General features: G+C 44.5%; 1 protein-coding gene across 2 annotated transcripts in view; it reads left to right on the forward strand.

Moving 5' to 3' along the window:
• macrod2 (mono-ADP ribosylhydrolase 2) overlaps positions 1-19,427 on the forward strand; it is a 1,493,168-nt gene that overhangs the window by 306,718 nt on the left and 1,167,023 nt on the right. For both annotated transcript variants that reach the window (XM_072506634.1, XM_072506640.1), the window contains exon 5: positions 13,069-13,098. In XM_072506634.1, the coding sequence (XP_072362735.1) occupies positions 13,069-13,098 (30 nt within the window). The remainder of the gene's footprint in view (positions 1-13,068; positions 13,099-19,427) is intronic.

A 19,427-nucleotide genomic window follows, 5' to 3' on the forward strand; every position in this document is an offset into this window, starting at 1 on the left:
TTGCGTTTCCTGACGGCGCGAACAGGGCCCGGGCACGACCTATTCTGGCCCCCTGTGGGGGGACCGCTGGATGGCGCTGGAGCGGCTCACGCCACTCCAGCCTCCTTACGTGGTGCCAAATGGGCGCTGCGCCAACCCGCACATGCGCAGTTGGGGCAGCTCAATCCTGCGCATGCGCAGTTGGGCCGCGCCATCTGCGAATGCGTGGGGAACTTCTTACGCGTGCCGGCCCCGACCCAACATTGGGTCAGTGTTCAGGGGCCGGCCGCGCCAGGAAATAGGCCCGCGTGGGGAGAGGCCGTCCCGCCGATCGGTGGGCCCCGATCGCGGGCCAGACCCCATCGGAGGCCACCCCGGTGAAGGAGCTCCCCCTGCCTCCCCCCCCACAGGCCGCTTCCCCAGCGTTCCCGCAGAGTTCCCGCTGGCAGTGACCAGGGGTGCACGGCGCCGGCGGGACTGTCATTTTTTTCGTTGGCCCATCCGGGCCGGAGAATCGCCGTTTGCGGCGATTCCCCAAGCGGCCCAGCGCGATTCTCGCGCCGCTGTTTTTGGGGGGGGGTCACGTGCGGGTGTCGGCACGGTGTGGCGTGACTCGCGCGGTGCCCCGGCGATCCTCCCACCCGGGGTAGGAGGGGGGAGAATACCGCCCCATGGGTCTGATCGAACAGCCTCGTTGCATCCAACTTGGGACACGACGAGACCGCCAAAGGATTTGCGATGCTTGGGACGCCTCGCAGATCTAACCAAATCTCGCAAGAAGTTGCAATCTAGATCTCTCCATCACTGCGTGGGATCCAGATTTGCGTGTTTGGCTCACTTCAATATGTGTGCGTCGGATTCTCCAAAAGCCTGGGATTGAACAACCTCACATGGGAAATCTCACCAAGGTCCCATTTAGCATTGGTGCTAAACTAGCACATGCAAATGTGGACTAGGTGTAATGCCACCTGGGGGTGTTCTCAGGCCATCGGAGGTCAGGATCTGGACAGGGTGGTACACTGGCGCTCCTGTTGCCACCTGGGCACCCTGGTAGTGCCACACTGAGCTCGGCAGTGCAGGAAATGAAGCTAAGTGTGACCTCGGTGGGGCTTTTCTCACCAAGGCCAAACGAAATGTCCCGCTTGATAGCGGGGTTGTTCTTGGCGCAACACCCCGCTAAATGCACCCAAAACAGGACTGTCTTTTTTTCCTCTGTTAAATCGCGCCCAACTGTTTAGCTGCTTTGTTTGCGTCCCCTCCTAGTTCCTTGCCCACTGGACCAAACTTTCCTGTCCCTCCTAGGGACTGCCTACTTCCATCTTATTGCCCGCCTCAGCCCATCACTGCTGCAACCCTCTTTCGTGACCTCCCGAGTAAAATGCTTTCTCCATTTACTCAGCACTCTTGGCGCTCAATACATCCAAAATTCCATAGGCCACGGGCTGGATTCTCCGTTTTGGAGACCAAGTCCCCACGCTGGCATGAAAACGGTGGACTTTTACACCAGGAAACCAGGCGTACAACGGCCACCGATTCCCCTTTTTGCTGTGGGCTAGCAGGGAGGCAGCTCAAAGCTCGCAGCTGCTGATATGGCCCTCAGCACTTCTGGTTCTGAGGCCGCGCATGCGCACGGCGGCGGCCTGCAGCGGCCGCGCCGTGCTCCATGGTGGACTCAGCCCACGGACCCGGACCGCAAAGGTAATGCTCACCTTCGGCTGCTCATATCCAGGGCAGCCCCGCTGCGGATCGGCCCTCCCCCAACTGTGGCGGCCCCAGACTGAGTGCACAGCCGCCACGCTGGGTTCCCGAACAGTGTATGCACACGTAACCCACGCCATCGGGAACTCGGCCAGTCGGGGATGGAGCATCGCGGGGGAAGGCCTCAGGCAATGGCCTGGAGCCATGGATGATCGGCGTGCCGTACTCCTAAGAGTACACCGCTTTTCAAGGGGGGGAGAATTCAGAAACCGGCGCCGCTCCCGATATTGGCGTCAAAACGGATTCTCCGCCCCGTCGCCGAATGAGATTTTGGCGTCGGGGAGTGGTGAATCCAGCCCCATTTCCTGTCCAGCATATATCTCCCCATGCCCATCACCTTTGCTATCATTCAGCTACAATGGCTTCTGGTTCCTCAGTCCATTGTATTGAAAGGTCTCATTCCTGTGTTTCAGCTTCTCTGGGGCCTCTTTCTCTCTCTATATTCAGCTCCACCAGTACTAACATTCTATTTCCATCTTACGCTGTTCTCCCTCTTCAATCCCCCAGCAAACTCTGCTCCTCTTTACTATTGTAATCTATTTTGAATCCTCCTCTCCCCATTCTGCCCAACATTAGGGTCTGTGCCTTCAGTTGCCTGTAGTGGTCTTGAGCAGTTTAGTACCTGTTTGCTCCTAGCTTCCCCTTTTAACTTGACACAAGCAAAAGCATTAATGCAAGATTTGGCTTGCGTAATCTGTCTGGATACGCTTTTATATTGAGCCGCTGAGTAGAGGGGGGAAACCAATTCTGAAATACCGGTGATCAAATGCTGTTGTGGAGTTCTTTTTTCAAAAATGTTCTGTCGTTAATGATTGACTAAACAAGACATGGAAGCAATCGAGGATGGATAAATAGAAGTGAAAGCTGATGGCTTTCTATAGTAGGGGAGCAAAACTGACCCTGGACTTCTAAACCCACTCATTATCAACATAATCTTGGCAGAGGTCAAAACTCTCAGTGTGTTTTGCTGCAGGCTAGTCGAATCCGGCAAGCTACCAAATTTTAAAATGTTGGAACTCCAGTTTGTCTGCTTTTGTTTCTTTTGTGCAACTCCTCCTGTGATGTTGAATGACATTCCCTAACGTTCCCATAGCTTAAAAAAAGTGAGGCAGCATGATGATTATGTCACGGGTTCACAATGTGGAAATTATTACTGACTTTGTAAGTGGAGAGGGGATGGAATTCTAGAGGTTAAATTTTTGCACAAATGATTGCAAAACTCCAACTACAAAGAGCTTTGTTTGACTCCCATTCTGATGAGTAAATGCCTAGCTTATCAATTATGAAAAGAAAATGAATTTCAAAGCTTACCAGATGTGTGCAAGCATTTATGCACATGCTGTTCTTGAGTCAATGCAAACTAAAATAAGTTAGCTGAGAGAATCTTTCACATGATTAGGGTAATTATGTATTACTGTGGTGATGACTGGATTGCAAGAGCATCCTTAATTAAGGAAAGTTAAATGCCCAGCTTCATCCTTTAGGGACACTGATCATTTGATGCAAGTTTGCCGTTCAACGACAGAAGCTGAGCTCATACTGTAATGATCCGCATGGCCTAATCGCCAGTCAAGATGCGTCAGAGGCTGGGAATTCTGCAGTGAGTAACTCACCTCCTGATTTCCCAAAGCCTCGCCACCATATACAAGGCACAAATCAGGAGTGTGGTGGGATACTCTCCACTTGCCTGGATTTGTGCAGCTCCAACAATACTCAAACGACATCCAAGGCAAAGCCCACTTGATTGGCACCCTGTCCACCACCTTGAACCTCCACCACCACCATCTAAAAGATGCACTGCAGCAACTTGGCAGGACTCCTTCGACACCACCTTCCAAACCCGTGACCTTTACTACCTCGAAGGACAAGAGCAGCAGACGTCTGGGAACACCACCACCTGAAATCCCTCTCCAAGTCACACATCATTCTAACTTGGAGCTAAATTGTTGTTCCTCACTTTTGTGAAGTCAAAATCCTGGAACTCCCTTTGTAACAGCACTGTGGGTGACTACAACAGATGGCTTCCAGCGTTTTATGAAGGCAGTTCACAACCTAGTCAAGGACAACGAGGAATTGGCAACAATGTCTGCCCTTACCAATGACGCACACATCCCATGAAATAATCTACTTTTCCAGGTGAACAATGGACATGTAGGCAATGCCAGATGATAATCAATGCTTGTGAAAATCATGCTCCCAAAAGAACCAGCATTTTCTGTGGAGGTGAAGAGGAAATTGGCTTACAAAATGATCCTTAAAATGCCTGGGTGAAGATCTACCTGACCGTTCAAATGTTAAAGCCGAGTTCTTGAGATTTGGATTTTGACACTCTGTGCTAATCCTCATTTAGCTGTGATTTCATATATTCTTCATATGGGTGAAGTGTGCACGCTTAGAAGCAGAATCTATTTTCTTGGTTAAATTAATGTTCCTTTTTAAACTGCAATTTGCAGTTCAAACAGGACAAACTTTTCAACCTTTTTACATTGCTTTTCTTTTGAGTAGCTCGTACAGAGAACAGACAAGGACACACCAGGCTGAATGAAATTCTATAAATATTAGCAATTCATAATAATTTGGGCGTTTAATTTCGGGTGGCCAATTGTCCAGTCTATCCGGACAGCCCGTTTTTCAGCTGATCTGCACCCGGTTCAGTACCGGACACCTTTTATGTCTGGTATGTTTAAATTGTTATTATTCATCCCACTGTCGCTAAATCAGCTGTGCACTGGCACTAAGCCTCATTATTATCTGCTGTTGCTATTTTAGTTGCACTTGTACCTCTGTCAGAGCTTTTGGGGGCTCCATCCTTACTTTACATACTTGAGTACATAATCTAGTAGTCCAGTTATAAATCTCGCCATGGTGTTGTCCCATCCAACCTTTGACTTCCTCGTGTCTTTTCACCTCTTGTACAATCTTTCCCTTGTAGCATCCCTCATTTACCATTGCGATAGATTGCAATGCTTGTTTAAATTATATCTGACTGGCCTTAGTCTAATAATTTCTTTGTGTGGGGGTTGGCAGAGTGTCTGTCATTCTTGAGCTCAGTCAGTGAGACGTCAGAATAGGTGTTCAACCACTTGCTGAAAGAAGCAGTTTTTAAGCATCATCTCCGATGGAGAAACGAAAGAGAGGTTGAGAGGCAAAGAGAGTTGCAGGGGGCAGAAATTGCAGAGTTTATGGCCCGGGCTTTGCTTGAATTGTATTTAGTGTCATTAAACAGATGACATTAATTTGTTTAATGTGTGGATTTGGTGAACCAGTTTGTTCCTAGAAATGTTAACACCCACAAAAGTCGCAGGTTCTAATAAGCTGCATTCATTTCTTCATTTGCAGTTTTTTTTAATGCTCTAATGTGTTCGCTTTCTGCATATTATTTAGGTTTGGTAGACATTTTGTTGGCGGTTTTCATAATGGGCTCATTTTCCTGTAATTTTAAACTAACTGAGGAATGAAGAGTTGACATTTTATCCTTTACCTTTGAGTTAAATTCCATATTAGTTAGAACAACAAAGAACTTAACTCGTGCCTTAAAGTAAATTGACAGCCTAATTTCTGTTTAACAGGTATTGGATATTGTATTCAACTCAGTGTTGAATATCTTTCTTTGAAACTCAAATCTTTTCTTATAAGGTTACTTTCCTTCTGCCTTCATTTCCACAGTTCCACATGCAATGGCTGCCATTGCTCACGTCACTATTCATCAGCTCAGTCTGGACAATGAATTTTTAGAAGCCAAATCCAGATGCTGTCTTCACCTGCTGTCCGTGCACATGCACACTTCAGGGCCCGCTCGAGTTAGGAAAAGGGAAGGTGTGTTGACTTTTTGTCGGGGTAGAGCCAGACGATTATGGGGCGGAATTCTCTGATAATGGGGCTATGTTCCCACGCCCGCGAGAAAACGGGCTTGAATCACTCTGGACTTTCCTGGAGAAAGTTTGGACTGCTGATGTTTAGTTGTCTTAGTTGTGGCTGCCATTGAATGTGTAATTAGTGTTTGCCTTGTTTGACCCTTGTGCAGTAAAATCTCTTAATGTTTAAAGTGTGGAATCTTGTGCTTTTCTTTTAGTAAATTGCTGAAATTTTGGATTTCTTTGTGTTTGAGAAAAAGATCACTGATCTCTACTGAGATTGTAACACTCCACATTTGCTCACAACGGTCAAAATAAAATTTACTGGTTCTTTGTGTCGTCTTTCGCCCGGAGTGAAATCAGCTCAATGTGCAATGAGCCCACATTCCTCTAACCCCTTGTGGCCTTTTGCCCCACTCTTTCCCAGAAAACCTTTGAAGCTGGAGGTCAGTTTAAAATTCCTACGCTGAGATGGATAGATTTGTTTTTTCAAACCAGGATTTAGATGTTTCAGGCGGGATAGAGGGGGATGTAAAAGGGGTGGCGGAGTTGCGCTACTGGTTAGGGAGAATATCACAGCTGTACTGCGGGAGGACACCTCAGAGGGCAGTGAGGCTATATGGGTAGAGATCAGAAATAAGAAGGGTGCAGTCACAATGTTGGGGGTTTACTACAGGCCTCCCAACAGCCAGCGGGAGATAGACGAGCAGATAGGTAGACAGATTTTGGAAAAGAGTAAAAACAACAGGGTTGTGGTGATGGGAGACTTCAACTTCCCCAATATTGACTGGGACTCACTTAGTGCCAGGGGCTTAGACGGGGTGGAGTTTGTAAGGAGCATCCAGGAGGGCTTCTTAAAACAATATGTGGACAGTCCAACTAGGGAAGGGGCGGTACTGGACCTGGTATTGGGGAATCAGCCCGGCCAGGTGGTAGATGTTTCAGTAGGGCAGCATTTCGGGAACAGTGACCACAATTCATTAAGTTTTAAAGTGCTGGTGGACAAGGATAAGAGTGGTCCTAGGATGAATGTGCTAAATTGGGGGAAGGCTAATTATAACAATATTAGGCGGGAACTGAAGAACATAGATTGGGGGCGGATGTTTGAGGGCAAATCAACATCTGACATGTGGGAGGCTTTCAAGTGTCAGTTGAAAGGAATTCAGGACCGGCATGTTCCTGTGAGGAAGAAGGATGAATACGGCAATTTTCGGGAACCTTGGATAACGAGAGATATTGTAGGCCTCGTCAAAAAGAAAAAGGAGGCATTTGTCAGGGCTAAAAGGCTGGGAACAGACAAAGCCTGTGTGGAATATAAGGAAAGTAGGAAGGAACTTAAGCAAGGAGTCAGGAGGGCTAGAAGGGGTCACGAAAAGTCATTGGCAAATAGGGTTAAGGAAAATCCCAAGGCTTTTTACACGTACATAAAAAGCAAGAGGGTAGCCAGGGAAAGGGTTGGCCCACTGAAGGATAGGCAAGGGAATCTATGTGTGGAGCCAGAGGAAATGGGCGAGGTACTAAATGAATACTTTGCATCAGTATTCACCAAAGAGAAGAAATTGGTAGATGTTGAGTCTGGAGAAGGGTGTGTAGATAGCCTGGGTCGCATTGAGATCCAAAAAGACGAGGTGTTGGGTGTCTTAAAAAATATTAAGGTAGATAAGTCCCCAGGGCCTGATGGGATCTACCCCAGAATACTGAAGGAGGCTGGAGAGGAAATTGCTGAGGCCTTGACAGAAATCTTTGGATCCTCACTGTCTTCAGGGGATGTCCCGGAGGACTGGAGAATAGCCAATGTTGTTCCTCTGTTTAAGAAGGGTAGCAAGGATAATCTAGGGAACTACAGGCCGGTGAGCCTTACTTCAGTGGTAGGGAAATTACTGGAGAGAATTCTTTGAGACAGGATCTACTTCCATTTGGAAGCAAATGGACGTATTAGTGAGAGGCAGCATGGTTTTGTGAAGGGGAGGTCGTGTCTCACTAACTTGATAGAGTTTTTCGAGGAGGTCACTAAGATGATTGATGCAGGTAGGGCAGTGGATGTTGTCTATATGGACTTCAGTAAGGCCTTTGACAAGGTCCCTCATGGTAGACTAGTACAAAAGGTGAAGTCACACGGGATCAGGTGTGAGCTGGCAAGGTGGATACAGAACTGGCTAGGCCATAGAAGGCAGAGAGTAGCAATGGAAGGATGCTTTTCTAATTGTGACCAGTGGTGTTCCACAGGGATCAGTGCTGGGACCTTTGCTCTTTGTAGTATATATAAATGATTTGGAGGAAAATGTAACTGGTCTGATTAGTAAGTTTGCAGACGACACGAAGGTTGGTGGAATTGCAGATAGCGATGAGGACTGTCAGAGGATACAGCAGGATTTAGATTGTTTGGAGACTTGGGCGGAGAGATGGCAGATGGAGTTTAATCCGGACAAATGTGAGGTAATGCATTTTGGAAGGTCTAATGCAGGTAGGGAATATACAGTGAATGGTAGAACCCTCAAGAGTATTGAAAGTCAAAGAGATCTAGGAGTACAGGTCCACAGGTCACTGAAAGGGGCAACACAGGTGGAGAAGGTAGTCAAGAAGGCATACGGCATGCTTGCCTTCATTGGCCGGGGCATTGAGTATAAGAATTGGCAAGTCATGTTGCAGCTGTATAGAACCTTAGTTAGGCCACACCTGGAGTATAGTGTTCAATTCTGGTTGCCACACTACCAGAAGGATGTGGAGGCTTTAGAGAGGGTGCAGAAGAGATTTACCAGAATGTTGCCTGGTATGGAGGGCATTAGCTATGAGGAGCGGTTGAATAAACTCGGTTTGTTCTCACTGGAACGAAGGAGGTTGAGGGGCAACTTGATAGAGGTCTACAAAATTATGAGGGGCATAGACAGAGTGGATAGTCAGAGGCTTTTCCCCAGGGTAGAGGGGTCAATTACTAGGGGGCATAGGTTTAAGGTGAGAGGGGCAAGGTTTAGAGTAGATGTACGAGGCAAGTTTTTTACGCAGAGGGTAGTGGGTGCCTGGAACTCGCTACAGGAGGAGGTGGTGGAAGCAGGGACGATAGTGACATTTAAGGGGCATCTTGACAAATACATGAATAGGATGGGAATAGAGGGATACGGACCCAGGAAGTGTAGAAGATTGTAGTTTAGTCGGACAGCATGGTCGGCACGGGCTTGGAAGGCCGAAGGGCCTGTTCCTGTGCTGTACATTTCTTTGTTCTTTGTTCAAACAGACATACGGGCTATGGAACCAAAGTAGGTGGAGGGTGTTAAGATGCAGATGAACGATGATCTAATTAGCTCAGGCTAGAGGCGCTGAACGGCCTCCTCCTATTCCCATAATGGAAGAGATTGAGCACACATTTGAAAGATTAGATCAGAAAAATTGCTCCTATGGTATCTGTGGAATTGTCTTCTGAAAATTAGATTTAATATCATTTAATCAATATAAAAGATGTATCCTGACGGGCTGTAATTAAGAACTTGTGTGGATGAATTCATCCCATCCTATGGTATGTCTTTTAAGATATTGCAGCATTCTTCTCAACTAATTTCTTTTACTTAGAAATTCACGTTTGCTAATTTGGGTTTAGTCGTATTTGAAGGAGGTTATGTAATCATTTATAGGGAAAAGATGATATTGCGTATATTAAATGTTTTGTCATCAAAAATGGAAATGTCTTGTCGGCCAAGGTCCAAGCAACATTCTGCATTTTGGCAGCATCAAAGTTAATTTTTAAGCGTTTGTTTGAAAAGATGCGCCATATCCATTTTGGAAGCTGGGTGCAGCATGACATTTAAATTATTGCCGCTATTAGAATGGAGCCCTGGCAGTGGATGAAGACGGTTTAATTGGACACTCAGATGTGGCAATGTGCCCTCACATGGGTAACGGCTTTCAGCAGAATTAATTAAAATGGGATACTCATTGCAGTGAACCCTCGAAATATTCCATTCCATTTCCTTCTTCCTGACCTGAAGGCGATTTCTCTGTCTTTGCCTCAGACCTCTTGACATACATTTGGCCAGGGAAAATTACACTTTTGCGTGAGTAAATCAAGGTTGGGAATTGAGTGGAGTCGCATGTCACTTGGCAAGGTAAGTGTTCAATTTGAAAAGAGGAAAAGACAGCCATTGGAACACTTAGCAGAATTGGGACACCCTTCAGACTCGGACATCAGTTGTTATTTTAGATCTTTTTTTGAGGCACTAATAGTCTTGTGAATTGATATGAGAATTTGCTCCATCCCCACCACAGCTCCATATAAATATGTTCTTTCTAAAACTGATGAAACATTCAAAGTACCATAAAAACAACCAACCATTGTTGTTCTGTTCATTGACATTGAAAGTGTGCAAATAGGAAAGGATATTTGATTTGAACTTGACACGGGTGGTAGTGTTTTAACCTGTAATGGCATTTTGTTTTCTCATGGAAGGAAGGGACTATTCCTACGCTTTGTGTGAAATTTCTGACTCTTTTGAATGACGAATGTTTTTTTTTAAAAAGTCACATTTCTTGTCAAGTTTTTCCAAACTTTTTGTCTTCGAGAACGTGAAGACAGATGTTGTTTCCAAAAAGCTGCTAGTGCTCAGAAGTGGCACGATCGATTTGTGTCAATGTGGTTAGCATTGCTATCTTTTATGAATGCAACCAAAGGAAGAAAGGTTTATTGAATGCTACCCCATGTTTCTAAACCAGGACACACATGATTTTTTTTCCACCAGGAAGTACACTTATGCATTATAAAAGCAATCTGTTAAAAGCAGAAAAGCATTCCTGTTATATTTAATTATAAGTGACAGAACCTTTCCTATTACTATCCATTTATGGAAGCATTCAGCCTCAGTTTTGCCTCTTCTGACTTCGGAGCCTTTATCTGTCTGATCATTAAGAATTCAGTTAGCCACTAAATGTGCAAATCATTGTCAAATACCTCTGCACCCAAAACAAATCTATTTATCTCTGTCTTGAATGTATTCAATTGATAAGCATCCGCAGAGTAGCGAATTCCAAGATTCTCAATTCTAATGAAGAATTTTCTCCTCATCTCAGGCCTTGTTGACTGACCATGGCGGCACAGTGGTTAGTACTGCTGCATCACAGCGCCAGGACCCGGGTTCTATTCCGGCCTTGGGTGACTGTGGAGTTTGCACGTTCTTCCTGTGTCTGTGTGATTTTTCTCCAGGTGCTCCGGTTTCCTCCCACTGTCCAAAGATGTGCAGGTTAAGTGGATTGGCTATGCTAAATTCTCCCTTAGGGTGGGGTTGCAGGAATAGGACTGGGGATTGGGCCTAGGTCATGTGGCGTTCAAAGGGTTGGTGCTGACTTGATGGGCCGAATGGCCTCCTTCTGACTGTAGGGATTCTAAGTAGTAAACTGAACAGAGCAAAAATGTGCACGTTCAGAGCCCCCAGCCCCAAAAGGTGAGCGTCATTTGGACTTACACATCCGCCACTTCAGAGTGGAAGATACCACCCTGTGTCTATCCCGCCCCTCGGGCTCAGAATCTTGTGCTAAAATAACATCTGCATCCTTCTAAACTTCAAAACTCTCCCCCTCATCAGGCATCCCTCTCACCTCTCCCCTGAAATCAGTCTACTGAACCTTTGATGCACCCCCTCCTAAGGCAGTTACTCCCCCTCTTGGGCAAGGAGCCATAAACTGTGCACAAAACCACAGGTTCAGTAACACCAAAGCCCCATATAATATTCTTTGGCACTGTGAGCTGTTGTGTCATTTCCCAGTTGCTTTTACTCGATGTTGGAAGGCTGCCCATCAGCATCCAGGAATGAAAAGGATGCTGGCACACATCAAATTAAAGAAACATAACAGAGCAGACGACGCATGAACGAGACATGTACCAGATTGAATACCCAATGCAAAATATCAGATCCTTGCAGGAACACCTTGCTGTGCTGGAACTGTTTTTCAGAAATGATGTGGTAAAAATATAAAGAGAAAAAAAAAACGTTGCAACTGCTAGAAAGCTGAAATGAAAATTGTTGTTGCTGGAAAGCACAGGACCTGTCATGTTGCCAGCTTCCTTTTTTGGTGCTGACTGACCCAATGTGCTTTCCTAGAGATTTGTGACCCCACACGCATGTTTTTGGGATAGTAAAAGGAATTGACAGGGTAGATAGAAACCTTTTTGCGGGGAGCCTAGGACAAGGGGGCAGAGCCAGACCACTCGGGAAGGCTGACACTTTTTCATGCAAATAGTGGCAAAAACATGGAACTCAGTCCCACAGGAAGCAGTACACACTAGCTCAATTAATCATTGAAAATCAGAGATTGATAGACTTTTTGTTAGCCCAAGATTATGGAGCCAGGAAAGGTGGATGGAGTTAAGATGCGCATCAGCCACGACCTCCGCTGATCAGGATTGAGGCGCTGAATGGCCCTCTACATTTCCTAGGTCCCCAAAACCAAGAATCGTCAAGCTGCCACATTTTACTTTCACAACACATGTGGATGATGTTCAAAATCTGGAGCGAAATTCTCCATCCCGCCCCGTCACATTTCTGCCCCGACCCGCCGGCGGGATGCTCCATTACACCGGCCGGTCAATGGGGTTTCCCATTGTGGGGCAGCCCCACGCCGTCGGGAAACCCCCGGGCGCCGGCAAAACGGAGACTCCCGCCGGCGGAGAATGACGCCTCTGATTGATTTCAAGTTTAAAGAAGCTGATTTGAAGTTGATGGGTGCATCAGTGAGCACAGTCACTGCCTGCAGAATGGTAATAGTGGCAGACTGCAGTGGCGTGTTAGACTTATTTCTCTCAATTGTTCGATGATGTTTTCCCCGGGTGGAACAAACCATTACAAGGGGACATAAATTTAAGGTGAAAGGTGGAAGATATAGGAGGGATATCAGAGGTAGGTTCTTTACCCAGAGAGTAGTGGGGGCATGGAATGCACTGCCTGTGGAAGTAGTTGAGTCGGAAACATTAGGGACCTTCAAGCAGCTGTTGGATAGGTACATGGATTACGGTAAAATGATATAGTGTAGATTTATTTGTTCTTAAGGGCAGCACAGAAGCATTGTGGATAGCACAATTGCTTCACAGCTCCAGGGTCCCAGGTTCGATTCCGGCTTGGGTCACTGTCTGTGCGGAGTCTGCACGTCCTCCCCGTGTCTGCGTGGGTTTCCTCCGGGTGCTCCGGTTTCCTCCCACAGTCCAAAGATGTGCAGGTTAGGTGGATTGGCCATGATAAATTGCCCTTAGTGTCCAAAATTGCCCTTGGTGTTGGGTGGAGGTGTTGAGTTTGGGTAGGGTGCTCTTTCCAAGAGCCGGTGCAGACTCAAAGGGCCGAATGGCCTCCTTCTGCACTGTAAATTCAATGATAATCTATGATTAATCTAGGACAAAGGTTCGGCACAACATCATGGGCCGAAGGGCCTGTTCTGTGCTGTATTTTCTATGTTCTATGTTTAAGCCTTGGGTGTTGACGTCATTTTTGTTCATCTCTTGCAGCAAACAAAAGTCTGCTCGGAGGAGGTGGCGGTAAGTTTATGTTAATTTTACTCTTGTCTTTATCATAGTTTCTGTCGATGCTATTTAGATCTGCCTTCTTTGATTGTAACACAATAAATTCTGCATAAATATTCCTCTCACTTGAATTTGCTTAGTTTTTAAACACTTTACCCTGTTTCGACTATAACATATGATATAATTGTCACACTTCTGCATTTTCAGGTCCTTCAACCACAATAGGCAGTAGTTAACTAACTCATTAATCCTCATGTTAAATATATCTGATGCGTTCACTGCTTCCTTACAATTGCAAAGTACTTTATTCCAAAATGAATATGTGATTGTACATTGACTATTTAGTTTGCTGAACTGTATACCTTCAAACCTTATGTCTTTAGATAATATGATTTTTTATTTATAAAACAGTGTGAAATATTATTTTACGACAGTTTTATGTTATATCTATGTTTTTATTATTTCATGGGATATGGGCAGCACTGACATTTGTTGTCCATCCCTAATTTCACTTGAGACGGTGGTAATGTCACTGCCTTCTAGAACAGCTGCAGTCCACGTGTTTCAGCTTTTCTGGAGCAGCTTTTGATATAACTGAGTGGCTTGCGAGGCCATTTCAGCAGACAATTAAGAACCAAGCACAAGTCACATGTAGGCTAGACCAGGTAAGGGTGGCAGATTTCCTTCCCTGAAGTAAATCAGTGGACTGGATGGATTTTTACAATTGATGATAGTTTTGTAGCCATCATTACTGAATTCCACAGATTTAACAATAATAATCTTTATTATTGTCGCAAGTAGGCTTACATGAACACTGCAATGAAGTTACTGTGAAAATCCTCAAGTCGCCACATCTGCCGTCTGTTCGGGTATCATTATATTTCCGTTCCACCTGCTGCCATTATGGGATTTGGACCCATGTCCCCGGGACATTAGCCTGGGCCTCTGGATTACCAGTCCAATGATTTATCACTGGGCCACCATCATCCCTTAGAAAACTGATGATCATTTTGTAGTTGTATGCTAGCTTGTAAGCCCATATCTGATCTATCGAATTGCAGATAACTGTGTGTGAGAAAGTAATTAAAAATAATATTTGTGGAAAATTGGAATCTTTATTCCAGTATTTGAAGCTGCAGAAAATGCAAATTTGGTAAAAACGCACTTGCAAAACTCAATTGCAGAACATTCTTGGGAGTGCTTGACCGGGTGGATGTTGAAAGTCTGTTTCCCTTGGTGAGAGAGACTTGAACTAGCTGGTTCCAATCTCAGGAGAAGGGCTCAGCCATTTCAGACTGCAGTGAGGAGCAATTTCTTCACTGAAAGGGTTGCCAGTCTTTGGATTTTGAAAGCTATGGATACTCAATGGTTGAGCATATTTAACACTGAGATCAATAGATTCTTGAACACAAGGGAATTAAGGGATATAGGGATAGGGTGGGGTAACGTGGAATTAATGTAGATGTACAGCCATGGTCATGTTGAGAGGTTGTAGAGGCTCAAAGGGGCAAATGACCTATTGCTGTTCATATTGTTTACTACTTACGGTCTTATAGGATGTGCAGCACAGAATCAGGCCATTCAGCTCCATGCCAGTGTCTGTACTCTCCATGAGCCTCCACTCACCGGTCTTCAGCTGAACCCTTCAACATAACCTACTATTCCATTCTCTGTCATTTGTTTATTCAACTTCATCTCCAAGTCCCAGGGAGGTGTTAGGAATGTCAGGTTTTGTAAATGGGACCTTAAACTGTCTATTTAATTTCAAATTCGAATAGACCCGAGGGTCCAGACAATAACTAATTAGAATTTCTACAGAGATGGAAGGTCCATGTGATTCACGCTGACATGTAGATGGCATTGAGTGGGCAAGAGCACAAAGGAAGCTATTGTAGAGTCGGGTTACAGGTTTTCCTAAAATATCACTGAACCTCATAGACAGGGTCAGTCTACAAGAATCTGAGGGAGAGATTGAGCAGAGAAAGATAGAGGCAGATGGTGCACCTTAAGCAGAAAAAACGCTGGCCCTGTCGGTCACCAGGCGAAGCACAGGTGGAAGCTCGTGCTCAGTTGGAGAGGGATTGATTGAACTCAGACTTGAGTTTGTGAGGATTTAAATGAGTCCATAAGACTTTCCAAGCTTTGACCAGAGGAATGATCTCCAAATTGTCCCTAATTGTGAAAGTTTGTTCTGGGGTTAGGAGTTACCCGGCTGTGAAAGGAAAGAAGCAAACCCGCAGAAGCTAAGATTGACCTTGAACTGGTTCCTGGAGATGACGTGTCTAATTAAGGGACAGAGTAAAGCATAATCATGGCTGGGAAATTGTTTTGTCATTTTGGACATTTATGGGAAGCTTCCCTGTGTTTCGGAGTATAAGTTACCTACTGCAGTATTGTTTGAACATTTTTTTAGTTTGGTTGTTACAGTGAAAGTCTTGTAATGTGAAATCTTGTCCTGCGATCCTTCGGTCATTCACTAAAATTTCATTTTTAAATGTCAGTGGTCTCTATGGGCATCATAACAAGGCTCAGTATCACGCTGTTGTGACTTTTTCAGATAAGGTTGATTTATAATTTGCAGGTAGAGTGTCTCAAAGTTGGCAACTTCGGGACCCAGTCCATATCAGATTTCAGGACTTGCTCGTTTTATGGAAAAAATTGGAGCCACTTAATTCAGTGAATAGGGGTCACATGAAAACCAAATGAAATTATTGCAAAGCACTTTTGAGTTGAGGCTTGCTCTGACCACTCAGAACATGGGAAACGACAAGTGCTCAAAGCCGTGCCGACGCAAGGGCAGCACGGTGGCGCAGTGGTTAGCATTGCTGCCTCACAGCGCTGATGACCCAGTTCGATCCCAGCCCTGGCTCACTGTCCGTGTGGAATTTGCACATTCTCCCCGTGTCTGCGTGGGTCTCACCCCTACAACTCAAAGATTTGCAGGCCAGGTGAATTGGCCATGCTAAATTGCCCCTTAATTTGGGAAAAATATAATTGGGTACTCTAAATTTATATTAAAAGAAAATAGATTGCCCAATTCTGTATCTGGCCTAGCTTTGTAGGCTGCTTGCCATTTTGCCACATCTGTAAAATCTTTAAACTTCCTAAGCAGAGTGTTCGGAAGGACCTCTTCCTGATTGAAATTAACCTGTTATCATCCTGAAGTGCCTGGTGGTTAGAATGGCTATCAATGGACCATTGTGCACATCAAATTGAATTCTCAACTGCAGGTGATTTCCACCAAAGTTGAGCAAAGGTGAAACAAGTTTTTGTCTGTTTCATGTGAGAAAATGGATGGATAATGGAAAATGGATGATATGAAATTAATTTGTCAGTTGAATTTGGGTCAAAGGGAGCATTCTTCAGACACTGCCATGAAAGGCAATCGTGGATTTTTGATTATACTTGTCTCATAGTAATTCTGAGAAGTTATTGCTTCAATTAACTGATTTGATCTATTTAATAATGAACAGCTTAAGTAATATAGTGATAGTATTAGTGGTCATTTTTTTTATTGGGTGGAAATTTACAGTCCTGTTGTGGCAGGGCAGAGCAGGAAAATGGGGCGAGCCGTTCAAAAGTCCATCAACTTCAGCGGGACCTGAAAATCTCATCAGCAGGAGGGGCTGTAAAAATGTTTTGCCACCCCCCAAATCACCATGGCGTGCTTTGCGGTGTTGGGATCTTGCTGCCTCGCTCCTGTCAATGGGTTTCCCATTGTTCACACCCTCCACCGCCGGCTCGTGACGGAGCGTTGCCATCGGCTGGACTAGAAGATCCTGCTGGCAGAGGTGGCCAGAAGATTTCAGCTCTTTTTTTCAGTGTTACCTGTTGAAGGATTACTGTAAATAGGATAATTTAACAACTCATTCCTAGGTTCTCCAGTGCATAGTTAGTCAATCACTCATTATATGTAAAAGTAGAATACTGAAAGAAACTAGACATTCTGACAAAAATTAATTGTGTTTCTTTAATGCAGGAAATTGCCAGTTGCCACATACATTTGCGTGTAATTGCTTCAGTTTAGTATTTTGGCAAATTACTCGATTGTAGCTGAAGTCATTACACTAAATGAGGTGCAATCATTTCACATTATTGATCTCAAAATGATTTCAGTTTGCTGAATTTCTGCATGTCCTCCATTAAGTTTTAAATTAGAAAAAGGAATTGCAAAAAGTGGATGACAGAACCGTGCTAATATAATGCATAATTCAATCGTTCTGTGTTCATGTTCATGATTCTGTACTACCATCTTGAGGAAATAGTGGAATTATTGTGCGTGGTGCCGTTTACACAGTGCTGTGATTGTCACACTAGCCGTTACCATGCACCACCTCATGAGACCCTTGTAATTGAAAAGATGCAGAGATGGAAAGTGTACTGAGATATGTGATGGAAATCGATGACCAGCCTGCATTAACATTCTGCCCATCCTCCCTATCCCTAGCTTCTCAAATGCTGAGAAGTAATAACAATTGACTTTGGATAGTGAAAGCACCAAGTATCTAGTCTTGTGTTTTAAATTGAATCTTAATATATTCTGCAATAGATATTTTTCCCAGAATGTGGTTATCTGATTATTTACAAGGAAAACTAATCAGTTGATGTCTTTTGCTGTGTGTTTTGTGTGTGTGGTGTTTTGTTTTGTGTGTTTTGTGTGTGTGTGGTTTGTGTTTGTATGTGTGTGTATGATAATAAAAGGAAGCCACACATCTAAGCTGTTGATATCTTTTTAGTGACATTGCTTTATCAGCTGAGGGTGAAAAATAGGCTTTACAAAAGGCGAGTTAAGCAGGTGATGGAAGTCAGTGTTGGACAGGTAGTCAAAATCACACAACATCCGAACCAATGAGACAGCTTATTCAACTGAGAGAGTTTCTCTACAATTCCAAAGTAACCATGTCAGGTTACACCAGTTGGGATTCCTAGATCAATACAAACAGCAGAAAAAAACATCGAGCAATGATGACCTTCCCACTCAGAGAAAACCCATTTAGAAAGTGCTGAAAATTGTGTCAGACATTCTCAGAAATAGCAGCTAACATTCATGCAGCTGCTCTGAACTTGCTACTAAGGTGGATGAAAGCATGGAGGGCATATAGCAGAAAGAACTGGCACCATATTACTGACCCAACAGCTGAATACCCTGGCTTCAACCTTCCTTGAAGACAGTGGGCAGCGCTCAACTGAATCTGCACAGGATGTGAATGACATGGTTACTTGCTACCCAAGTGGAAGATGAAGGACAAACCAAAGTGTGATTCATGTTGTCATGAAGTCTACATCATGGAGAACATTACAGCAACCTGCCCACTAAGAACTGTTGTGGGAGGTAGCTCTTTTCTCCTGGGAGGCCAGAAAAAAAACATCCTCCAGCCGCTTCTTTTGTTTTTGTTACATGATTAACTTAATGAAATCACTAAAATGACAAATGAAAGAATTGTTTTCATCACACTCTGATTGATGATTCATGTGCCTAATTATGTGAGAGGCATGGTCACCCATGAAGCAATCAATGTCAAAAGACAATGCAATTATCCATTAGAACTGGTCGGGCTCCTACTGCATAGTTTAAATGTTGAATCCTCCGGTGACACGCACGGACAAAACAATTTTTCCTAAAATTTGGTATTGCAAACTATCTAAAAATGGATTGAGGCTGGTAGCACTGCAGTCTCACGGCGCCGAGGTCCCAGGTTCAATCCTGGCTCTGGGTCACTGTCCGTGTGGAGTTTGCACATTCTCCCTGTGTTTGCGTGGGTTTCGCCCCCACAACCCAAAGATGTGCAAGGTGGGTGGATTGAACATGCTAAATTGCCCCTTAATGGGAAAAAATGAATTGGGTACTCGAAATTTTTTTTAAATAATGGATTGAGGTAAACGCAAATACATGAATGATTGCATTAGGAAGCATTTACATGGTCACAACTAAAGCTGTGAATAGTAAGCCACCATATTTTAACATGAATTGGGAAGTCTTTTACTGCACTGTAGTTTACAATAATATATTTTTGATGCCGTATATATTGTTGTTTACAGTTGAAACACCCATTTTTTAGCAGAAGGTGTGCTATATTGGAATGTCTGAAAGAATTACATAGGCAGTCGAGTAAGCTTAATGGGTATGAACATACAAAATTGACAAATAGCAAACGACCAGCTTGGTACATCACACACATGACAGCTGGAGTAACATGAGTAGTTCCTCCCCCATATAATCTCCCGTGAGAGGCCTAAAAAAGACCCATGGCCAGTAAAGGAAGAACGTACTCTGGGAAATTATTCTCTGACCCCCTCAAGTGATTGCACCCAGTTCAGGAGACCACATTGACTGTGTGTTCTCA

This window comes from Scyliorhinus torazame, chromosome 1, assembly GCF_047496885.1.
Source record: "Scyliorhinus torazame isolate Kashiwa2021f chromosome 1, sScyTor2.1, whole genome shotgun sequence".
NCBI classification, from domain to species: domain Eukaryota; kingdom Metazoa; phylum Chordata; class Chondrichthyes; order Carcharhiniformes; family Scyliorhinidae; genus Scyliorhinus; species Scyliorhinus torazame.